This window comes from Schistocerca piceifrons, chromosome 3, assembly GCF_021461385.2.
Source record: "Schistocerca piceifrons isolate TAMUIC-IGC-003096 chromosome 3, iqSchPice1.1, whole genome shotgun sequence".
Taxonomy (NCBI): Eukaryota; Metazoa; Arthropoda; class Insecta; order Orthoptera; family Acrididae; genus Schistocerca; species Schistocerca piceifrons.
In genome coordinates, this window is record NC_060140.1 from 721,334,412 (window position 1) to 721,356,697 (window position 22,286).

Consider the following 22,286-nt stretch of genomic DNA (forward strand, 5'->3'; position numbering starts at 1 on the left):
TGAGGTCGCAAGTCTGCGTGGCTGCCTCCTTTGTTGGCCGAGGAGAAGGAAGGACAGTGCTGTATTTTCCTGTCTGAGGCACGGTGGGCTGTCGACTGGCGAATAATTTTCGAGCAGCAAAGGTCGACACCTTTTCCTTTACTCTAATTTCCTGTATGAGCTTTTCGTCCTTAAAAACGGGACAATCTCAAGAGGAAGCAGCGTGGTCACCCATACAGTTGATGCAGCGAGGGGATGGAGGTGGACAAGCACCCTCATGGGCATCCTTGCCACACGTAACACATTTGGCCGGATTGGAACAGGACTGGCTGGTGTGATTGAACCACTGACACTGATAGCAACGCGTAGGGTTTGGGACGTAAGGGCGAACGGTAATTATCTCATAGCCTGCTTTGATTTTCGATGGGAGTTGAACTTTGTCAAATGTCAAGAAGACAGTGCAGGTTGGAATGATGTTCGTGTCAACCCTTTTCATAACCCTATGAACAGCCTTAAGCCCTGGTCAGACAGGTAGTGCTGAATTTCGTCGTCAGATAATCCATGGAGGGAGCGTGTATAAACGACTCCACGTGAGGAATTTAAAGTACGGTGCGGTTCCACCCGGACAGGGAAAGTGTGTAGTAGTGAGGTACGCAGCAATTTTTGTGCCTGGAGGACACTGACTGTTTCTAACAACAGGATGCCATTCCGTAATCGGGAACAAGACTTTACAGGACCTGCAATTGCGTCGACACCTTTCTGAATAATGAAAGGGTTGACCGTGGAGAAGTCGTGACCTTCGTCAGACCGAGAAACAACAAGGAACTGTGGCAACGATGGAAGAACTGTCTGTGGCTGAGACTCAGTGAACTTACGCTTGTGAGCAGACATAGTGGAAGGCGAGGAAACCATTGCGGAAGAATCCCCCATGATTACCGGCGTCTCCGATGGCGCGCTCCTCCCTTGTGGGGGCCCTCTCTGAGGGCACTACATCTACATCTACATCTACATTTATACTCCGCAAGCCACCCAACGGTGTGTGGCGGAGGGCACTTTACGTGCCACTGTCATTACCTCCCTTTCCTGTTCCAGTCGCGTATGGTTCGCGGGAAGAACGACAGTCTGAAAGCCTCCGTGCGCGCTCTAATCTCTCTAATTTTACATTCGTGATCTCCTCGGGAGGTATAAGTAGGGGGAAGCAATATATTCGATACCTCATCCAGAAGCGCACCCTCTCGAAACCTGGAGAGCAAGCTACACCACGATGCAGAGCGCCTCTCTTGCAGAGTCTGCCACTTGAGTTTATTAAACATCCGTAACGCTATCACGGTTACCAAATAACCCTGCGACGAAACGCGCCGCTCTTCTTTGGATCTTCTCTATCTCCTCCGTCAGACCGATCTGATACGGATCCCACACTGATGAGCAATACTCAAGTATAGGTCGAACGAGTGTTTTGTAAGCCACTTCCTTTGTTGATGGACTACATTTTCTAAGGACTCTCCCAATGAATCTCAACCTGGTACCCGCCTTACCAACAAGTAATTTTATATGATCATTCCACTTCAAATCGTTCCGCACGCATACTCCCAGATATTTTACAGAAGTAACTGCTACCAGTGTTTGTTCCGCTATCATATAATCATACAATAAAGGATCCTTCTTTCTATGTATTCGCAATACATTACATTTGTCTATGTTAAGGGTCAGTTGCCACTCCCTGCACCAAGTGCCTATCCGCTGCAGATCTTCCTGCATTTCGCTACAATTTTCTAATGCCGCAACTTCTCTGTATACTACAGCATCATCCGCGAAAACCCGCATGGAACTTCCGACACTATCTACTAAGTCATTTATATATATTGTGAAAAGCAATGGTCCCATAACACTCCCCTGTGACACGCCAGAGATTACTTTAACGTCTGTAGACGTCTCTCCATTGATAACAACATGCTGTGTTCTGTTTGCTAAAAACTCTTCAATCCAGCCACACAGCTGGTCTGATATTCCGTAGGCTCTTACTATGTTTATCAGGCGACAGTGCGGAACTGTATCGAACGCCTTCCGGAAGTCAAGAAAAATAGCATCTACCTGGGAGCCTGTATCTAATATTTTCTGGGTCTCATGAACAAATAAGGCGAGTTGAGTCTCACACGATCGCTGTTTCCGGAATCCATGTTGATTCCTACATAGTAGATTCTGGGTTTCCAGAAATGACATGATACGCGAGCAAAAAACATGTTCTAAAATTCTACAAGAGATCGACGTAAGAGATATAGGTCTATAGTTTTGCGCATCTGCTCGACGACCCTTGTTGAAGACTGGGACTATCTGTGCTCTTTTCCAATCATTTGGAACTCTCCGTTCCTCTAGAGACTTGCGGTACACGGCTGTTAGAAGGGGGGCAAGTTCTTTCGCGTACTCTGTGTGATTGTTCACACCTCCCGACAAACGGACGGAGGGACCAATCGGCACTTTCGGAAGGTATCAGCTCGGGTAATCACCCCTCCCTGGGACTGGCCGTTACCAGGGGGTACGTACGTGTCCTACCTATCTACCCGGGGCGGGGAATTACGCGTTACCCCGTCACCGGCTACGCATGGAAGTGCGTGGGTCGGCCTTCAGACACGCACAGGGAGGAAAAAAGAGAAAGGGAAAGGAAAGAAGAGGGGTCTCAAACGCCGCAGCGGAGAAAAGGGCAAAGAGAAGAGGGAAGGAATAGAGAAGGACAGAGGAAGGACGAAGACTTGCAAGTGTAGAAAGCAAGGAATTTGTAACAGTTTCGAGCGTCCGTCTCCGGACGTAGGCACAAACCATACTCCCAGAGGGACAGAAAGGGAAGGAAAGAGCCAGGGGTGAGGGGGGGGGGGGGCGAAGATGGGGGACGGGGAAGGATGCGGAAAGGGAGGGTATGCAGCCCGGAAAGGAAGGAGGGCCACATTAGCTCGGGGTCCCGTGCTCGCTACGCACGTATCCACAAAAGAGTTGTGGACCCCCTGGGGGGAAGTACTGGGTTGCAATCTTTTTATGTGTAGTCACTAATCGCATTAAAATTCGAATATCTGTAACAACAGAAGTTTCATTTTCGAAAATCAGCTACTGTGAAATTGTTTCACCATGATTTAGCTATCATAAAGTCATTACAGAAGTATCCCTTCTGGATTTTTCGGTGTAAAACATATTAGCTGGGGAGGAAATAACTGTATGAGGCTTACAGCTACTAACTTCAACAATTATAAGTGGCTAGTACATAATGGAATACACAACATTGCTCTTTTCTCCACATTAAATGCACCGTAGTCATATACTAAATAACAACTTAGAATTTCTGCTATAATGTGCCAAATTTATGCTTTGTAATAGTAAACAGGCGACAGTATTTTCCGTGCGAATTCTGGCAAAAAATGGCGGTCACCTGTCCATATTATCTATGGTCTAAAGAGCATTGGCTACTCTCTCTCTCTTTTTCTAATCTTGACTGACGAGAGGTATCACCTAGCGGAGAAAGCATTGACTAACATCATTGTAACACCTGCCGACCTGAAACTCGTCATTCCCATTAGCTACAAGCCACAGAAAGCAGCGGGCTGCTATATCCACTGCTTGATAACGCTATTCTGAGTGCTTTAAAAGTACAAATACAACATTTGTACTGATAAAAAATAAAGTTCTACCGTACCACATTTCAAAACCTGCAGTTTTGATTTTTTCTCGTCAAGAGTACCAGTTTGGAATACCACTGCTTTCCGTCACAAATCAAGCACTGGATATATCTGTCGAACATATGAGAACGAGCAGACCATCGCGCCCAATTAAAGGGTTTAACATTTACTAAGCTTTTGAATTCTCATTCTGGGAGCCAAAGCACTTGAGAGAAGAGCAGCTCACCTGTGTCCCAACGCCAGAGGTCGGCGCGCTCATTGAGGTCCGTCATGCCGCCGTACACCCACATCGCGTCGTCGTGCAACACGGCGGAATGCTTGTGGCGCGCGGGAGGCGACTCGCCGGGGCTCAACAAGGACCACGTCTCGCTGTCTGCGGCAAACACACCACACTGTTCTTATGCGCCATACACTGCTATGTCCAAAATTACACGCTTCTGATGTTCCCCAGGGGAAAGTGGTTTTGAATCAACAACTAGTGGTAGACAAACAAAAAACAAAGAAAAGAGAGATTTATGTTTGTTTTTAATTTTTAAAAATTGGTTCAAATGGCTCTGAGCACTATGGGACTTAACTTCTGAGGTCATCAGTCCCCTGGAACTTAGAACTACTTAAACCTAACTAAACTAAGGACATCACACACATTCATGCCCGAGGCAGGATTCGAACCTGCGACCGTAGTGGTCGCGCGGTTCCAGTCTGTAGCGCCTAGAACCGCTCGGCCACTCCGGCCGGCCACAAGAGCATTAAAAAAAGTTTAGAAGTAAAGATAAATTATACACAATAACATTAAAAATCCTTGATGGAGTACAAACATTTATCAGCTGACAGTTGCTTTAATTTTGTCTTAAATATATTTCCTTTTTACAATTTTATATTGTAATAATGTCGTGTGGCTAGGGCCTCCCGTTGGGTAGACCGTTCGCTGGGTGCAAGTCTTTCGATTTGACGTCACTTCGGCGACTTGCGCGTCGATGGGGATGAAATGATGATGAGTTGGACAACACAACACCCAGTCCCTGAGCGGAGAAACTCTCCGACCCAGCCGGGAATCGAACCCGGGCCCTTAGGATCTACATTTTGTCGCGATGACCACTTTTTTTTAAAAATTTTCATTTTGTTCGCTTTAGTTCGTTGTATCTGCTCGGGGCGAACGTCGTAAGACATCCGTTTGATCTAACTCAGTTTTTTTTATTACAGAGGGCACGTTACCCTCTGACCGTCCCGGCACAACTCAGCTATCGGCGGCGGACAATTTTATATTACTTGGCAGTCTGTTATAAAAATAACTTTCAGCAGAAAACGTACTGCGATCTGTTGCCCTTTTATTACAAAGTTTTATGTGGTAATCCTCTCTTTTTCTTGTATTATAATTATGGATTTTCACTATTGATTACACTACCTGCATATTTTCTTTTACAAACAGTATAGTTCTGAGAACATACAATGAATACACTGTTAGTATATTATATTTAATGAAATATTCTCTACATGACTGACACTTACTAATATTAGCTATTATCCTAATGGGTCTTTTCTGAGCTCTAAAAGCCCTATCCATGTATACCGTTGGTGCCCACCCTAAATCTCGATACTATATTGCAGGAGGGAGTGTACAATTCCAAAATAGATTTGTCTTAAAACAAGTCGCGCTATTATGATAGAAAGGCGTTTTAGCGGCTAGGTGTTACAGGAGATTTTATTTTTTTTACACATGTAAGATGTTCGTCTACTATAATACCAAGGAATTTACGTTTATCAATTGTTTCAACTGACAACTCCGGTTCTGTATCCACTTGTCTTGATTTATAATTTATCAGAAACTCAATCAGAATTGTCTTGTCCTTATTTAGTGCCAATTTGTTTTTGGTGAGATATTCTGTGATGAGGCTAATGTTCTCTGCATCATTTTGCACTGCTAACTGTTTGGTATAACCCCAACTTATGAAGGAGATATTATCAGCATAATTTACTAGGTTTGAATTTTGTGGAATTATTATATCATTGATGTACACAATGAACAAAAAATGCCCGATAATGCTTCCCTGAGGGACTCCACAGTTAAGAATTTGTGTATTTGTGTATGTCTCCCAGTTGTATAATACAGCTTTACACATTTTCTCCTGTCAGCAAGGTAGGATCTTAACAAATCTAATGCTGCTCCTCTGACTCCAAAAGTTTCTCATTTATGTATAACAACAGAATGAGTTATAGAGTCAAAAGCGTTGGATAGGTGTAAAAAGGTGCCAATAACGTTGTCTCCATCTTCAGGTTTATTCAGTATCGCTTGCAAAAATGTATCTACAGCTGTTATTATAGACGGGCCCTTCCTGTAACCATGCTGACAGTTTTTTAATAGATTGTACTTACAGAAAAATGAATCAAGTTGATTAAGAAGCTTAGCTTACTAAGCATTAATGACAATGAAATAGACCTATAATTTTGTGTATCTGTAATTATTCCCTTTTTATGCACCCGTCTTTTTCAGTACTTTTAACACGTCAGGAAATGACCCCCGGCTGAAAGAGCCGTTTGTTAAAGGTTGTAGTGGCTATATTAATTCATTTCTATATTCTTTCAGAAATTTCGCTGAGATGTCATCGCAACCACTGGATGTATTTGCTTTTAAGTTGGAAATAGTTTTCAGGATTTCCAGTTCTATAACCCACCTCAAGAAGAATGAATTACTGACATTACAGGGATTTAGCACCTGTGGGGGTCGATCACGTCCTCTCTACTCATCTTACTACACTGGTCTATGGATCTCTCACATACTTCCTTTGAGTCACTCAGCAATTTTTCATTGTCACTTATTATTCTATTATACCACACTGCATTGTCGCTCCCTCGTCTTTCCTTATTTACTATGCTCCACACTGTTTTGGTAACATTACTAGATTGCCTCATCTGCTCAGCATACATCTGCGCTTTTAGTGTTGCAATTGATTTCTTTATCCCCAAGGTTACTTACAAAACATAAATTTAAAAGAGACGAGAAATATAATTTATTAAACTGTTTTGAAACCCATTTCTCGGGAATTGTAGAGTATTTTACATAATATATTACATTTTTCACTGACGCCAAATAGCTTGTGTACATCTTTCCAATGTGCTAATAAAATTCGTTTTACGTTTATTAGTCCTCATTTTCTTTTTTATTCATTAGTCTTATAGCAATTAACTCCATGTGTCTATGGAGATGTTGTCAGTAGTGGCGCTACTGATTACCATAACTGTTGTTATAACTTATGTGAAGGAGAATTAGATTATACAGTACTGGCCATTAAAATTGCTACACCAAGAAAAAATGCAGATGATAAACGGGTATTCATTGGACAAATATATTATACTAGAACTGACATGTGATTACATTTTCACCCAATTTTGGTGCATAGATCCTGAGAAATCAATACCCAGAACAACCACCCCTGGCCTCGATACGCCTGGGCATTGAGTCAAACAGAGCTTGGATGGTGTGAACAGGTACAGCTGCCCATGCAGCTTCGCGAATACGTTCGCATGCCAATTTTTTTGGGAGGATATTGAAAGGTGCTGAGGAAGGCAGAACGAGGCAGCTAGTACCCAACGTTTCAGTCAAAGTCTTTAAATTTAAACAGGAGCATAATCGGATGTTTTGTGCTCTGATAGGAGCATTTTTCCGCTAGTACACAACATAAAAGCAAATGACGAAGCGGCAGAACGAGATACACTACTGGCCATTAAAATTGGTACTCCACGAAGATGACGTGCTACAGACGCGAAATTTAACCAACAGGAAGAAGATGCTGAGATATGCAAATGATACGCTCTTCAGAGCATTCACACAAGATTGGCGCCGGTGGCGACACCTACAACGTGCTGACACGAGGAAAGTTTGCAACCGATTTCTCATACACAAACAACAGCTGACCAGCGTTGCCTGGTGAAACGTTGTTGTGATGCCTCGTGTAAGGAGGAGAATTTGTACCATCACGTTTCCGTCTTTGATAAAGGTCGGATTGTAGCTTATCGAGATTGCGGTTTATCGTATCGCGACATTGGGTTGGGTTGGGTTGTTTGGAGGAAGAGACCAAAGAGCGAGGTCATCGGTCTCATCGGATTAGGGAAGGAAGTCGGCCGTACCCTTTCAAAGGAAGCATCCCAGCATTTGCCTGGAGCGATTTAGGGAAATCACGGAAAACCTAAATCAGGGCGGCCGGACACGAGTTTGAACCGTCGCGACATTGCTGCTCGCGTTGGTCGAGATCCAATGACTGTTAGCAGAATATGGAATCGGTGGGTTCAGGAGGGTAATACGGAACGCCGTGCTGGATCCCAACGGCCTCGTATCACTAGCAATCGAGATGACAGGCATCTTATCTACATGGCTGTAACGGATCGTGCAGCCACGTGTCGATACCTGAGTCAACAGATGATGACGTTTGCAAGACAACAAACATCTGCACGAACAGTTCGAAGACGTTTGCAGCAGCATTGACTATCAGTTTGGAGACCATGGTTGCGGTTACCCTTGACGCTGCATCACAGACAGGAGCGCCTACGATGGTGTACTCGACGACGAACCTGGGTGCACGAATGGCAAAACGTCATTTTTTCGGATGAATCCAGGTTCAGTTTACAGTATCATGCTGGTCGCATCCGTGTTTGGCGACATCGCGGTGAACGCACACTGGAAGCGTGTATTCGTCATCGCCACACTGGCGTATCACCCGGCGTGATGGTATGGGGTGCCATTGGTTACACGTCTCGGTCACCTCTTGTTCGCATTGACGGCACTTTGAACAGTGGACGTTACATTTCAGATGTGTTATGACCCCTGGCTCTACCCTTCATTCGATACCCGCGAAACCCTACATTCCAGCAGGATAATGCACGACCGCATGTTGCAGGTCCTGTATGGGCCTTTCTGGATACAGAAAATGTTTGACTAACTGCCCTGGCCAGCACATTCTCGAGATCTCTAACCATTTGAATACATCTGGTCAATGGTGGCCGAGCAACTGGCTCGTCACAATACGCCAGTCACTACTCTTGATGAACTGTGGTACCGGGTTGAAGCTGCATGGGCAAGCTGTACCTGTACACGCCATCCAAGCTCTGTTTGACTCAATGCCCAGGCGTAGCAAGGCCGTTATTACGGCCAGACGTGGTTGTTCTGAGTACTGATTTCTCAGGATCTATGCATCCAAATGGCGTGAAAAGTGTAAATACATGTCGGTTCTAGCATAATATATTTGTCCAATGAATATCCGTTTATCATCTGCATTTCTTCTTGGTGTAGCAATTTTAATGGCCAGTAGTGTATTTTCAGAAGGAAAGCGTTAAATTTAGGAGATTTCCAAGGCAGGAGCGGTAAGAGAACAGGAACGAGGGGGTTTGGAAGGAGGAGGAGATGATGAAGAAGAAGAAGAACAAAGAAAAGACGTGGTGAAAAATGGAGGAAAAGGGCAAATAAGGAGGACTTTAAATTGTCACTTGGCCCTCGTTGGCGAAAACTACGTCCCATGAGAGACGCAAAACCCTGCGAAGCACCCGCAGAGTGCGGGCAGTGGAGCGGCGCCTTACCGAAGTGGAAGGCCCAGAGCTCGGGCGACGAGCCGCGCAGGTCGCGGTAGCCGCCGTAGACGAGCATGTGGTCGCGCTGCACCAGCGCCGTGTGGCCGCGCCGTCCCCGGGGGGCTGCCTGGCCCTTGGCCGCGCGCACCTTCCGCCAAGTGTTCGTCTGCAACACGGTAACACGTCTCACATCACCTGCCTCTGCAACACCAGACACTGGGGACTTTCTGCGCCACGAGTCAACCTGGTCGATCCTCGACAACATCGTTCTACACCAGGGATTCCCAAAGTGGTCGATATCGGTTCCCTAGGGGTCGACACAAACGAAAACTGATTTTGGGGGTCGACGAGGTCTAAAAAGCTACCCCTATTAAATTAACACAAGTTCTTATTTAAAACTTTCAAGATATGTAGGTACTATATTGTTTATGTTGTGTTACGTGTACGAAGAATAGGAAAAAACTAAAGGTAGGTCCCCTTATTCATAATAGTCTGCTAACTTAAAGCATTGCTAATTCTCAATCTGTTTTCTTCTATTGACCAAAGTCAGAATGAAAAATAACACTCTGTAGCAGCTGTTTTAAGTTAGCGGACCATTATGAATAAGGGGGTTGATCTTAAAAGTAGGTAATTTGGCCATGGGGGTCTGAGGTAACAGTTCACTTTGGAAAAGGGGTCACTTGTCCAGAATAGTTTGGGGATCCCTGCTCTACACTGCTGAGGTAACAAAACTCATGGGATAGCGATATCGCGTACACAAGGCATAAAAAGACCGTGCAAGAGCGGAGGTGTCATTTGTACTCAACTAATTCAAGTGAAAACGTTAATGACGTGAATTAGCAGATTTTGAAGGCGGAATGGGAGTTGGAGCTAACGGGACATTCCATTTCGGAAATCGTTAGTGGATTCAACATTCCCCGATCTACAGCTCAAGAGTGTGCTGGGAATACCAAATTTTAGGCAGTACCCCTCACAAGGGACAACGCAGTGGCCGACGGCATTCGCGTAACGACCGAGAGCAGCGGTGTTTACATAGAGTTGTCAGTGCTGACGGACAAGCACAGAAATCTGTGTGGGACGTACGTACGACGAACGTTGTTTTTTTTTTTTTTTTTTTTTTTAGTACGTTTCACTCCTTCTCCTGAGGGGGGGGGGAGAAGGCGGGCTGTTTTAAGGCTTACCTCAGTGCCCTTCTTCAGCCAGAGGTTTACATCTTTATTTTATTTATTTTGCATAACTTATATTTTTGAATACATGCTATACATAATATTGTTTTTTTAGGTTCATTAACACATAAATAAGTGTTTGGTAACATCATAAATTAAAATAATTGAAATATAAATAAAAATAAATAAGATTTTTACCATTAAGTAATGGTTTACATTGTTTAGGGTGCTTATATTAGGGATTAGGGTGGCTGCGATTTTTATCATAGTTTTAGTACTATGAGAGTGGTGCGTGTTTTTTTCTTTTTCCTTTTTGTTCTGCTTGCTTGTGCAGGAGTGTTGTGTGTTGTGGTGTCGTGTTTGTTGTGGTGTTCGTATTTTTGTGTCTTTACTTACTTCCAGTTAAGGTTCTCCTTTCCTTTTACTACAGTACTCGGAGTTGGGTACTACAATATTTTCCTTAGTCTATGACTGTTCTTGTTCTCTTTTGTTGTGTTTTATGTGTGTTGATGTTGTGTTTTTCTGTATCATACTTGTGTGTTTTGTGTGGTGTGGAGCCGTTGCGGTGTTTTGGATGTGGATTTTGGTGCGTTATACTTCATGTCATTGGCTTTTGCTATGGTCTTTCGTCTATGTGTGGTGGGGTTGTTTCAAGATGAGTCAGTTGTGTCATTGTTTGTGCTAGGTCGGGGAATATCCTGGAGGTGTTGTGAGCTACTGTACGCGCTGGGTATATGTATTTGAATTTTGATCGTCGTGTCGTTGGTGGTTTGTTTGTCAGCATGTCTTCCATGTCTGGTCTTTTGTGGAGGATATGGGATCCATATCTTGCTCTGCCTACCCCCCATGAACGATGGATCTTGCCGTTGGTGGGGAGGCTTGCGTGCCTCAGGGATACAGATGGCCGTACCGTCGGTGCAACCACAACGGAGGGGTATCTGTTGAGAGGCCAGACAAACGTGTGGTTCCTGAAGAGGGGCAGCAGCCTTTTCAGTAGTTGCAGTGGCAGGTGGAACTGCAATCGTCATACACAAAGACATTGAGCACACAAACATAGAGCTCCCTGAACTGGAAAAAATCGAGGCTACGGCCGTCAGAGTCAAGTTCAACGGAGCCTACACCACGCTGATATCGGTATACAACAGCCCTGTAGGCATCTCAACACGCGATATCAGCACATTACTCAACATTTCACCGCGAGTAATAGTCGCTGGAGATCTGAACGCAAAACACCCAGAATGGAACTCACGCATACGAAATCCCAACGGCAAAAAACTGTACGAACATTCGCTAGGTAGAAACTACATTACACTAGCGCCGGCTGAACCGACGCACATTCCCTATCAGAGGGGACACAGGCCAGACGTGATAGACATGGCCCTCATCAAGGGCATCACAGCGACACTCAACGTTGCCGTTGAAAACGATCTGCCTTCAAACCACCAACCTGTAATACTATACATCGAGGAAACACTGCAGCACACAGAACAACGCAAGATGTTGGACTACGGGCGTGCGAATTGGACATTGTTCAAGCAAACGCTTGATAGCCACATCCCACCTATACACGAAATTAACGAAACAGGACAAATTGACGAGGCAGTGGAAACCCTCACTAACGCCGTCCGGGACGCAATGGCAGGCACCATACCTGATCGCACCTCACAACAACGCAGTGCGGCCCTGCCCCAGGAAATCCTGGGCCTAATCTCAATGAGGAATCGCCTCAGGAGACAATGGCAGCGCACCAGGCGTCCGTACTTCAAACGGCACATTAACAGACTACAGGGCATCATACACGATAAAATACAAACACATAGAACACAACAGTGGAATCAAAAACTCGAAGGGCTGGACACCGCACGACCTGGCGTATGGCAGCTAGCCCGACATTTCACCAGGGAGAAAATATACACCCCAACGCTTCAAGGGCCTGACGGACCTGCATACTCAGCGGAAGAGAAAGCAGAACTAATGGCTCGAACACTCGCAGCGTCATTCACACCGAACCTGGTACCATCAGATCCAGTGTTCACACTTGCTACTGACCAAGAGGTTACACGCATTCTAGCCCAACCATCGCGCGACGACATTCGACATGCTAGCACAGCCGAAGTCTCCTGGGCTATAATGCATTCCGCTGCTAGGAAAGCCCCTGGTCATGATGGCATTCAAAACCGTGTCCTCCAGGAGTTCACGGATAAAGCAACTGAGTACCTAACACACATAACGAATGCCATACTAAAACACCAACACTTCCCCGCCTTTTGGAAGACGGCCAAGGTCCTGATGTTCAGGAAGCCGGGGAAAGACCACAGCCTCCCACAAAATTACCGACCCATCAGCCTTCTGAGTTCGCTCAGTAAGATTGTTGAGAAGGTGATTCTCAAACGCATCACTAGGCACTGCATAACAAATAACATCCTGAGACCGGAGCAATTCGGCTTCAGGAATCACCACTCCACAACACAACAACTCCTACGGGTCGTTGAACATATAACACATGGCTTCAACATAAACAAAGCTACAGGGGCAGTGTTCCTGGACATCGAAAAGGCTTTCGACCGTCTATGGCACAACGGCCTCATCCGCAAACTCAGCGAAGCGGGATTCCCTGACGGGCTGCTGCGTCTAATACACTCATACCTCACAGACAGGAGTTTCAACACTGACGTGCAGGGAAAACAATCAACACAACACGGTATACATGCGGGAGTACCCCAGGGAAGCATCCTAGGGCCCCTGCTGTTTAACCTCTACATAAACGATCTCCCAACCACACACAACACAATGATGGCAATCTACGCGGATGACACAGCCATCCTTGCGCAAGATTGGAAACCATCAAACATTACGTCACGCCTACAGACTGCACTCAGAGTGGCCGAGCCTTGGTTGGAGAAATGGCGTGTTAGAGTAAACGTCGACAAGTGCGAAGCCGTTCTGTTCACTAGAAGACCGAAGCAACTGCGCAAACACCGCTACTGCAGACCAATAACTCTACATGCACGCCCAATACGTTTCCGCGAGAAAGTCAAATACCTCGGTGTCTGGCTGGACCGGAAGTTACTCTGGGGGGACCACATACAACACATGACCAACCGAGCTAGCGCGAGGCTCAAACAGCTCTATCCTATGCTCAACAGGCGTAGCACACTGAACAGAAGGGTGTCGAGGTCCATGTACATGACACTTATCCGACCCCTGATGACGTACGCAGCTCCTGTCTGGGGATACGCTGCGCCTACACGTCTGCGCCGTCTGCAGCTCATACAAAACAAAGTACTCAAAATCATAAGCAATGCTCCACGATACACACGCATCGCGGACCTTCACCGGGAATACCGACTTGAGACTCTCACGGAGGTAATCCACAAACTCACCACAAGACTATACAGAAACTCCAGACATTCGCAGAACCCGTTTATTCTGAATCTGGGGAACTACGACCACAACCATAGATGGAAACATAAAAGACCAAAAGACATACTTGTAAGGACATAACATCTATGGCCAAGCATACGCAAACATAACGGCACAGGCGAGCCCCTGTTTATCAGACCCATTACTGGATATCCAGCTGGATTGGAGTACACTGCCGAATAACTGGCACCACACAGGGAAGCCGTACCGTACACTGCATGCAAACAAGCTCCACACATCCCCCACACAGTGAGATGATCTATGGCCGATCTCCCACTACTGTATAACGATCTTGATTGTTCCAGGAATGCAGCAGCAGCAACAACTGGGACACATCGCCATCGCTTGTCATGGTAATGATGCATGATACCTATACTAACAAATCCAACCTTGCATGAACTATAGCAGCTAGTAAGCCACTACTGCTCTTACTACCCATCCCACTGTCGCAGAGGTTTTTTTCCCACGGCACGAGCCTTGGCACTTTTTTTCCTCTGCTCTTCAAATCGCTACCCTCACTCGCGTTTCGTCCACTATCTATCACCTGATGGACCGTGTTAATGCGTAGACTTACCCAGACGCACGGACAACGTCACAGCCCAGCATCCTGTGATCCACATACTAGACAACTAACATGTTTACGGAGGTGACAGTAGAACTTTTGGTTTGGTCACCACGTTGGTGCGGGCGTGGAGGGGCCCCATCTCTTTTTTAACCAAAACGGCCTTGCTGTGCTGGATGTAGATGCAGATGAAATGGGAGATACGATACTGCGTGAAGAGTTTGACAGAGCACTGAAAGACCTGAGTCGAAACAAGGCCCCCGGAGTAGACAACATTCCATTGGAACTACTGACGGCCTTGGGAGAGCCAGTCCTGACAAAACTCTACCATCTGGTGAGCAAGATGTATGAGACAGGCGAAATACCCTCAGACTTCAAGAAGAATATAATAATTCCAATCCCAAAGAAAGCAGGTGTTGACAGATGCGAAAATTACCGAACTATCAGTTTAATAAGTCACAGTTGCAAAATACCAACGCGAATTCTTTACAGGCGAATGGAAAAACTGATAGAAGCCGACCTCGGGGAAGATCAGTTTGGATTCCGCAGAAATGTTGGAACACGTGAGGCAATACTGACCCAACGACTTATCTTAGAAAATAGATTAATGAAAGGCAAACCTACTTTTCTAGCATTTGTAGACTTAGAGAAAGCTTTTGACAATGTTGACTGGAATACTCTCTTTCAAATTCTAAAGGTGGCAGGGGTAAAATACAGGTAGCGAAAGGCTATTTACAATTTGTACAGAAACCAGATGGCAGTTATAAGAGTCGAGGGGCATGAAAGGGAAGCAGTGGTTGGAAAGGGAGTGAGACAGGGTTGTAGCCTGTCCACGATGTTATTCAATCTGTACATTGAGCAAGCAGTAAAGGAAACGAAAGAAAAATTCGGAGTAGGTATTAAAGTCCATGGAGAAGAAATAAAAACGTTGAGGTTCGCCGATGACATTGTAATTCTGTCAGAGACAGCAAAGGACTTGGAAGAGCAATTGAACGGAATGGACAGTGTCTTGAAAGGAGGATATAAGATGAACATCAACAAAAGCAAAACGAGGATAATGGAATGTAGTCGAATTAAGTCGGGTGCTGCTGAGGGAATTAGATTAGGAAATGAGACACTTAAAGTAGTAAAGGAGTTTTGCTATTCGGGGAGCAAAATAACTTATGATGGTCGAAGTAGAGAGGATATAAAATGCAGACTGGCAATGGCAAGGAAAGCGTTTCTGAAGAAGAGAAATTTGTTAACAGCGAGTATAGATTTAAGTGTCAGGAAGTCGTTTATGAAATTATTTGTATGGAGTGTAGGCATGTATGGAAGTGAAACATGGACGATAAATAGTTTGGACAAGAAGAGAATAGAAGCTTTCGAAATGTGGTGCTACAGAAGAATGCTGAAGATTAGATGGGTAGACCACATAACTAATGAGGAGGTATTGAATAGAATTGGGGAGAAGAGGAGTTTGTGGCACAACTTGACAAGAAGAAGGGACCGGTTGGTAGGACATGTTCTGAGGCATCAAGGGATCACTAAATTAGCATTGGAGGGCAGCGTGGAGGGTAAAAAGTCGTAGAGGGAGACCAAGAGATGAATACACTAAGCATATTCAGAAGGACGTAGGTTGCAGTGAGTACTGGGAGATGAAGAAGCTTGCACAGGATAGAGTAGCATGGAGAGCTGTATAAAACCAGTTTCAGGACTGAAGAAAACAACAAAAACAACAAAATCTTGCTCTGAGTTTGACGAGTCTTCTCTGGAGCGGTGTCATGTCTGTGATCTCGTATACTTCGTTGCTTGGGGTGCGAGGTTTTAGTTTTGCGATGCTGCGCAATAGTCGTCGCTCTGATGCGTATAGTTTTTTCGCTACGGTCTTGGGTATACCGCCTAGTTGCGCTGAGGCGTATTCGTAAATAGGCCTGATGTATGTTTTGTAAGTGTGTGGCTGCCCTGGTGGAACATCCATAAAGTCGGCCATGGACTTGTCTCATGAGGTTTTTTGTCTTTTCTTGTTTTGTTTAGTAGGTGCTGAAGACGAGTCTTACAGTTTAGGTGTTTGTCAAGGAATACCCCGAGGTATCTTGCGGAGTCTGTGAGTTGTAGGGGTTGGTTACAGAGTCTGAGGGTGATGTCGGTATGTTTTTGTTGTCGTCTTCGAGTCAGGTTTCGGTGCTGGAATAGCACTGTTTGTGTTTTTGTGGGGTTTGGTCTTATCCTCCATTTTGTCATCCAGTCTTCGAGTTTGGTCAAGTATCTTGTGGCTTTTCGTTGTATGATGTCTGTCCGGAGGCCTGCTCACCAGTAGGCGGTATTGTCCGCATATAGCTCCAATTTTTCGTTGGCGTCTCTTGGGGTCGGGACGTCAGGTATGTACAGCGCGTACAGTACTGGAGATAATATGGCTCCTTGTGGGACGCCTGCCTCTGGGGTGAATGGTTCTGATGCTGTGTCTTTTACATGGACTCTGGAAATCCTTCCGGCGATCTGGATGCGTATGAACGAACGTATCCGTTAGCACAGTGCGGCGAAATCTGGCGTTATTGGGCTATGGCAACAGACGACCGACGCGAGTGCCTTTGATAATGAGGGAAACTCCCCATTGTACCCCCTTCAGTTTTAGTGGTAAGATGGCCCAGTGATTGGCCAGCCACAAACTTAACATAGATCAAGTATGAAAACAGGAAGAAGGTATACTGAACTGTAAAAAAAAATGCAAAATAGAAACAGTGAACAGTCTAAGAACAAGAAGTGCAATAAAGGGCAGCCCAAAACAGCAACGGCGTCATGGGTAAGTGGTCATGGTGTTGGACTAACAATCGGGCGAGCCGTGTTCAAAACTCTCTCGTGCCATATACGAGGGTCAGTCAAATGAAAACTTTAAGTATTTTTTAAAATATTATTTATAGTGCAGAAGTGGTCCAAAGCTATATAACACTTTTCAACATAATCTCCCCCATGCTCAATGCAAGTCCTCCAGCGCTTACAAAGTGCATAAATTGCTTTAGAAAAAAATTCTTTTGGTAGTCCGCGCAACCACTCGTGCACCACGTGGCGTACCTCTTAATCAGAACGGAACTTCTTTCCTCCCATTGCGTCTTTGAATGGTCCAGACATATGGAAATTACTTGGGGCAAGGTCTGGTGGGTATGCTGGACGAGGAAGACACTCAAAATGCAGGTCTGTGATTGTTGCAACTGTTGTACGGGCAGTGTGGGCCCTTGCATTGTCATGTTGCAAAAGGACACCTGCTGACAGCAACCTGCATAAACATGCTGCAATGTCATTCAGTGTCAGTCGGCGGTTTTCCTTCACTATGGCTTCAACTGCTGCAATGTTCTGTAGAGTCACAACTCGTTGTGCCTGACCTGGACGAGGAGCATCTTCCACTGAAGTCACACAATTTGCGAACTTCCTACTCCATTCGTAGACTTGCTCCTATGACAAACATGAGTCACCGTACTGAACCTTTATTCGTCGATGGATTTCAATAGGTTTCATATCTTCACTACGCAAAAACCGAATAACAGAACGCTGTTCTTCCCTGGTGCAAGTTGCAAGTGGGGCGGCCATCTTCATACTGATACTGCGATGGTATACGTGCATCTGCACTATGCAGGCATCTACAGGCCATTCTGCACGCTGTTTATAGCACGCTTACCAATTTACAGGATAATGGGGCGAAATTTCGATTTGTTATTGCAAATTTGTTTTCATTTGACTCACCCTCTATATATATTCTGTCCGTTCGGTACTGAAATGTTTGTTCTCTATCTGTAATCTTGGCAGTTGTCATACTATTCTTTGGATACAGAATATGACTCATGTGGTAAGAATACCGTCGCTTCTAAATGTGATGAATAGTGTGAGCAGGCGAGATAACACATAGGCGTCTCACAGGAATGAAAACAGCCAATAAACGGGTGTGAACTATGTTACAACAAAGGAATTCAAGAGTCCAAACTTCCAAAACGAAAGGCAACTTCAAAAACGTTAAAAACATATGTTTTAACAAAGCACAAAGAAACTGTTTTATGTGAAACTGATGCGTTCATTTGTTGCAGCTCATCATTTTCTTGGGAGTTCCCAAATGACGATGGAATTTTCGTGGATGAAAATGCGTCGCGTCATCGTGCCACAGTTGTTCGCGGTTGGCTTGAAGAACCTTCTGGATAATTCGAGCGAATGATTCGGCCACCCAGATCGCCCAACATGAACCCCATCAAACATTTATGGGACATAATCTAGAGGTCAGTTAGCGCGCAAAATCCTGCACCGGCAACACTTTCGCAGTTACGGACGGCTATGGCTCAATATTTCTTCCAACGAGTTCTTGAGTCCACGCCACGCCACGCTGCTCTGCACCAGGCAGAAGGAGGTCCGACACGATATTATGAGGTATTCCATGACTTTTGTCACCTCAGTGCAAATTATTGCATTCTACCACATTCACAACATTCAAGGGAATGGTCCAGTCCGACATATCGAAACGTACCCTGGAAATTTTTCACACAGGGTGATTGAACCGAAAGAAATTCACTGTGAAAAGTTTAGCTGCTAAGGCGCGCAGCAAGCATAAAAAAAAGCCAGAAATTGCCAAATTCGCCAGGCGGCTGGAGAGTTGTACATCCCTACCATAGTTGTAACAGACAGCACATGCCCAACACTAAGGGGACACATCTGCGACTGACGCAACAACGGTAAGCAGATAAAACAGCACAACGCGATTGTAATTTGTAAAGCGAATTTCATTTTCCTTTGATAGCTTCGTTGACTAAGTCGTTCACAGTTACTATTAGCTCAATTAGCAACTCATTTAATATCTATAATAATTAGCAGCTGCTTCTGCGTTATCGCTAAGAGTTGACAAAGGAGATAAAACTGAATTAACTGGCTTTGTATTTTCTTCGTATGTGCTTGCCAATAGCATCTGTCTTGCTGCAGGTTCCAGAGTTTCACAGTACTGTGGAATCCAGTTAATGTTTTCAATTTTTTGGCCTCGTCAGAACATGAAGAACATGGTACGCAGTCGAAATCACCTACTTCTGCTGAAGACCTCATTATGTGTTGTTTGCTAATTAATTTCTTGGACACTCATTCAAATGATGTCGATATTTCTTTAGAAAATGTGGAAACATTGAAGAAACAGGAAATGACTCTGGCAATTCTGTGAACTGTGGCTCAGATGATGATTGTAGTTCTAATTAAATACAGTACCTTCCTAGTGCAAAGAAAAGAAGTTCAGTAATAGCCTCCGGTGACAAAGAAAAGGCTGTAAATTTTTTGATTAAACGAACGAGGAAGAAAACAAAGCGGGTTTCGTTTCGTAACATCTGGACTGAATTGTATAAATGGAAGAAACACTTACATGAAGTACGAAATTCGCATCAAAATGAAACTCGTAAAAGTGTGAGAGAAAAATTATTCCAAAGATTTAGAACTTCCCGTGAGAGTCAGTGCTCCGTTACCTAGGGAGATCTCCGAGACTGGACCATCTGAATTGCGTATGACTGAATTCCAGTCTTCTTCGGCTTGTTTAAACAGTCACGAAATTATACGGAAAAGGGAGTGATAAAATTACGAAATTTACTTCAATAAAACGTGTAGACGTGCTGTCATTAATAGGTAATACTACAGAGAAATTTATTGCTGAGGTGAAGATAAAACTTCTTGTTACCCCTTAAAATGCTGTGTATAAAGCCAATCAATCAAGTTTCGTGTAAGAACCGCACTTTATCATTTCGAGCGAAAAAAGACTGTGGCGCTTGTGCAGTCGATGAATACTATGACACATTCGTGTACAACAATGCCAGTGATAATGTCTGTGGATTATTGTTTCGGCAGCTTTATATCTGTCTTCAGGAATTTCAATGAACTTTACGACCAAAAATTTAAAAATTGACTGTCGAATTGTAAAAACCTAGTATTCGACGCAGCAAAATCAGAAAAAGATGGGAGAGAATAATGTCCAATATTACAACAAAAAGGTCTTCTTACCAATTGCAGAGCCGGCCGTTGTGACCGAGCGGTTCTAGGCGCTTCAGTCGAGAAATGTGCTGCTGCTACGGTCGCAGGTTCGAATCCTGCCCCGGGCATGGATGTGTGTGTTGTCCTTAGGTTAGTTCGGTTTAAGTAGTTCTAAGTCTAGGGGACTGATGACCTCAGATGTTAAGTCCCGCCGGCCGAGGAGGCCGAGCGGTTCTAGGCGCTACAGTCTGGAACCGCGCGACCGCTACGGTCGCAGGTTCGAATCCTGCCTCGGGCATGGATGTGTGTGATGTACTTAGGTTAGTTAGGTTTAAGTAGTTCTAAGTTCTAGGGGACTGATGACCACAGCAGTTAAGTCCCATAGTGCTCAGAGCCATTTGAACCACTTGTTAAGTCCCATAGTGCTTAGAGCCATTTGATTTGAACAAATTGCAGAAAAATTTACTGTTTTTGTTGGGCTGTTGGCCTGGTCAGAACATCCGTGTTTAAGAAGACGACCAAAATTCTGTTAATATAATTAGAATTCCACCCGTAACTAATTCTGTGATTCAGCCTCTCAATAATCCAGTACTACACTTCACATTTTTGTGATTGCTGTGTGGTCCGAACAAGACACAGCCAGGGCAAAAGCACCACAGGTGCAAAGATGTAAGCTGGTGCCAGTGCTATAGACACACCAGCGCCACGGGCGGCGCTGAGGATGAAGATATCGACTTCGCCTCGGCCAACTGCCGGCCGAGTACAATCCGCCAATGACCGGACGACAACAGAGAGAAGCCTACTCGGAAGATAGTAGAGCAGCTCTCGCCCCGTTATAGATCATCGTCCAGGACTGACTTATACATGGAATATCGTTTAGTGAACTTTTAGAAATGTACAGACAGTTGTTGCATTTGCTATGTACTGTGAAGTTTACCTACGATTATTTGCACTTAGCCATTGAGGGCCTTTTTTGTGTTATACTACAAGCAGTGTTACAGACTTCAGTATTCGACTAGTCACAAAGATAAGTAAATATTTTAACTCATTTGTGTGACTTTGTTATTAATTTGTTGGAGTGTTGGTAGAACCTTCGTTCGCCTATGCTGTTATTTTCACGAACTCACCTACCATAACAACAGTAGCAGCTCGAACTCCGCAATAGTATCGACGAGGCCTTTACAAAACTGGACAGGAGGGTTTACAAAAGTGATGACTACAGCGAATAACCAAGGAAAGTTTCATTACTAGTAAAACATACTGTATTGAAAAATTATCATAAGAACTGTGCTACAGGAATTGTTTTAAAATATTTCATAGCACAAAATTAAAGTCGCCTGTAACATCATACACTACCCTGATTTTCTCTCCTCTGCCAGTCACTTGTGTAATAATTACATCTGCAACAGTTTATAGACTGCAGGTTATTCAAAAAAGTAATGACCTGAGACGTTTTTGATTCGGTTTAAGTGTTTAAAATTTGCGTGGTTACACTTTGGACTTCGCGCTATATTCTCTGCGTCTGCTTATACGCCAAATCGCGCGCTAGGCATGAAGGGCTGCTCAAATTGCTGTTAAAAGCGGTTCTTCGTGCGACAAAATTGAGTAACTGTAACATAAAAAAATATTTGCAGTGCACTTTAGAAACTAAAATTTTGACATCGCATTTCTTTCGGTGTATTCTTCCTGTGTGAAAACTTTCAGGATATGTTTCGGTATGTCGGACTGGACCATTCCCTTGTCAGTGTGCTTGACAGAACGACACTAACGCCCCTACCAGCGACAGAACCAACCGTGAGATTTATGTTTGTTTTTAATTTAAAAAAAATGGTTCAAATGGCTCTAAGCACTATGGGACTTAACTTCTCAGGTCATCAGTCCCCTAGGACTTAGAACTACTTAAACCTAACTAACCTAAGAACATCACACACACCCATGCCAGAGGCAGGATTCGAACCTGCGACCATAGCGGTCGCGCGG

The 22,286-nt window shown here is 44.6% G+C and overlaps 1 protein-coding gene across 1 annotated transcript in view; it reads right to left on the reverse strand.

The window, feature by feature from the left end:
• The window catches only part of LOC124788993, a 129,706-nt gene that overhangs the window by 23,720 nt on the left and 83,700 nt on the right, over nt 1-22,286 (reverse strand). Inside the window, exons 3-4 of the mRNA XM_047256280.1 lie at nt 9,207-9,363; nt 3,868-4,014 (exon numbers count right to left, since the gene is read on the reverse strand). Of these exons, the coding sequence (XP_047112236.1) occupies nt 3,868-4,014; nt 9,207-9,363 (304 nt within the window). The remainder of the gene's footprint in view (nt 1-3,867; nt 4,015-9,206; nt 9,364-22,286) is intronic.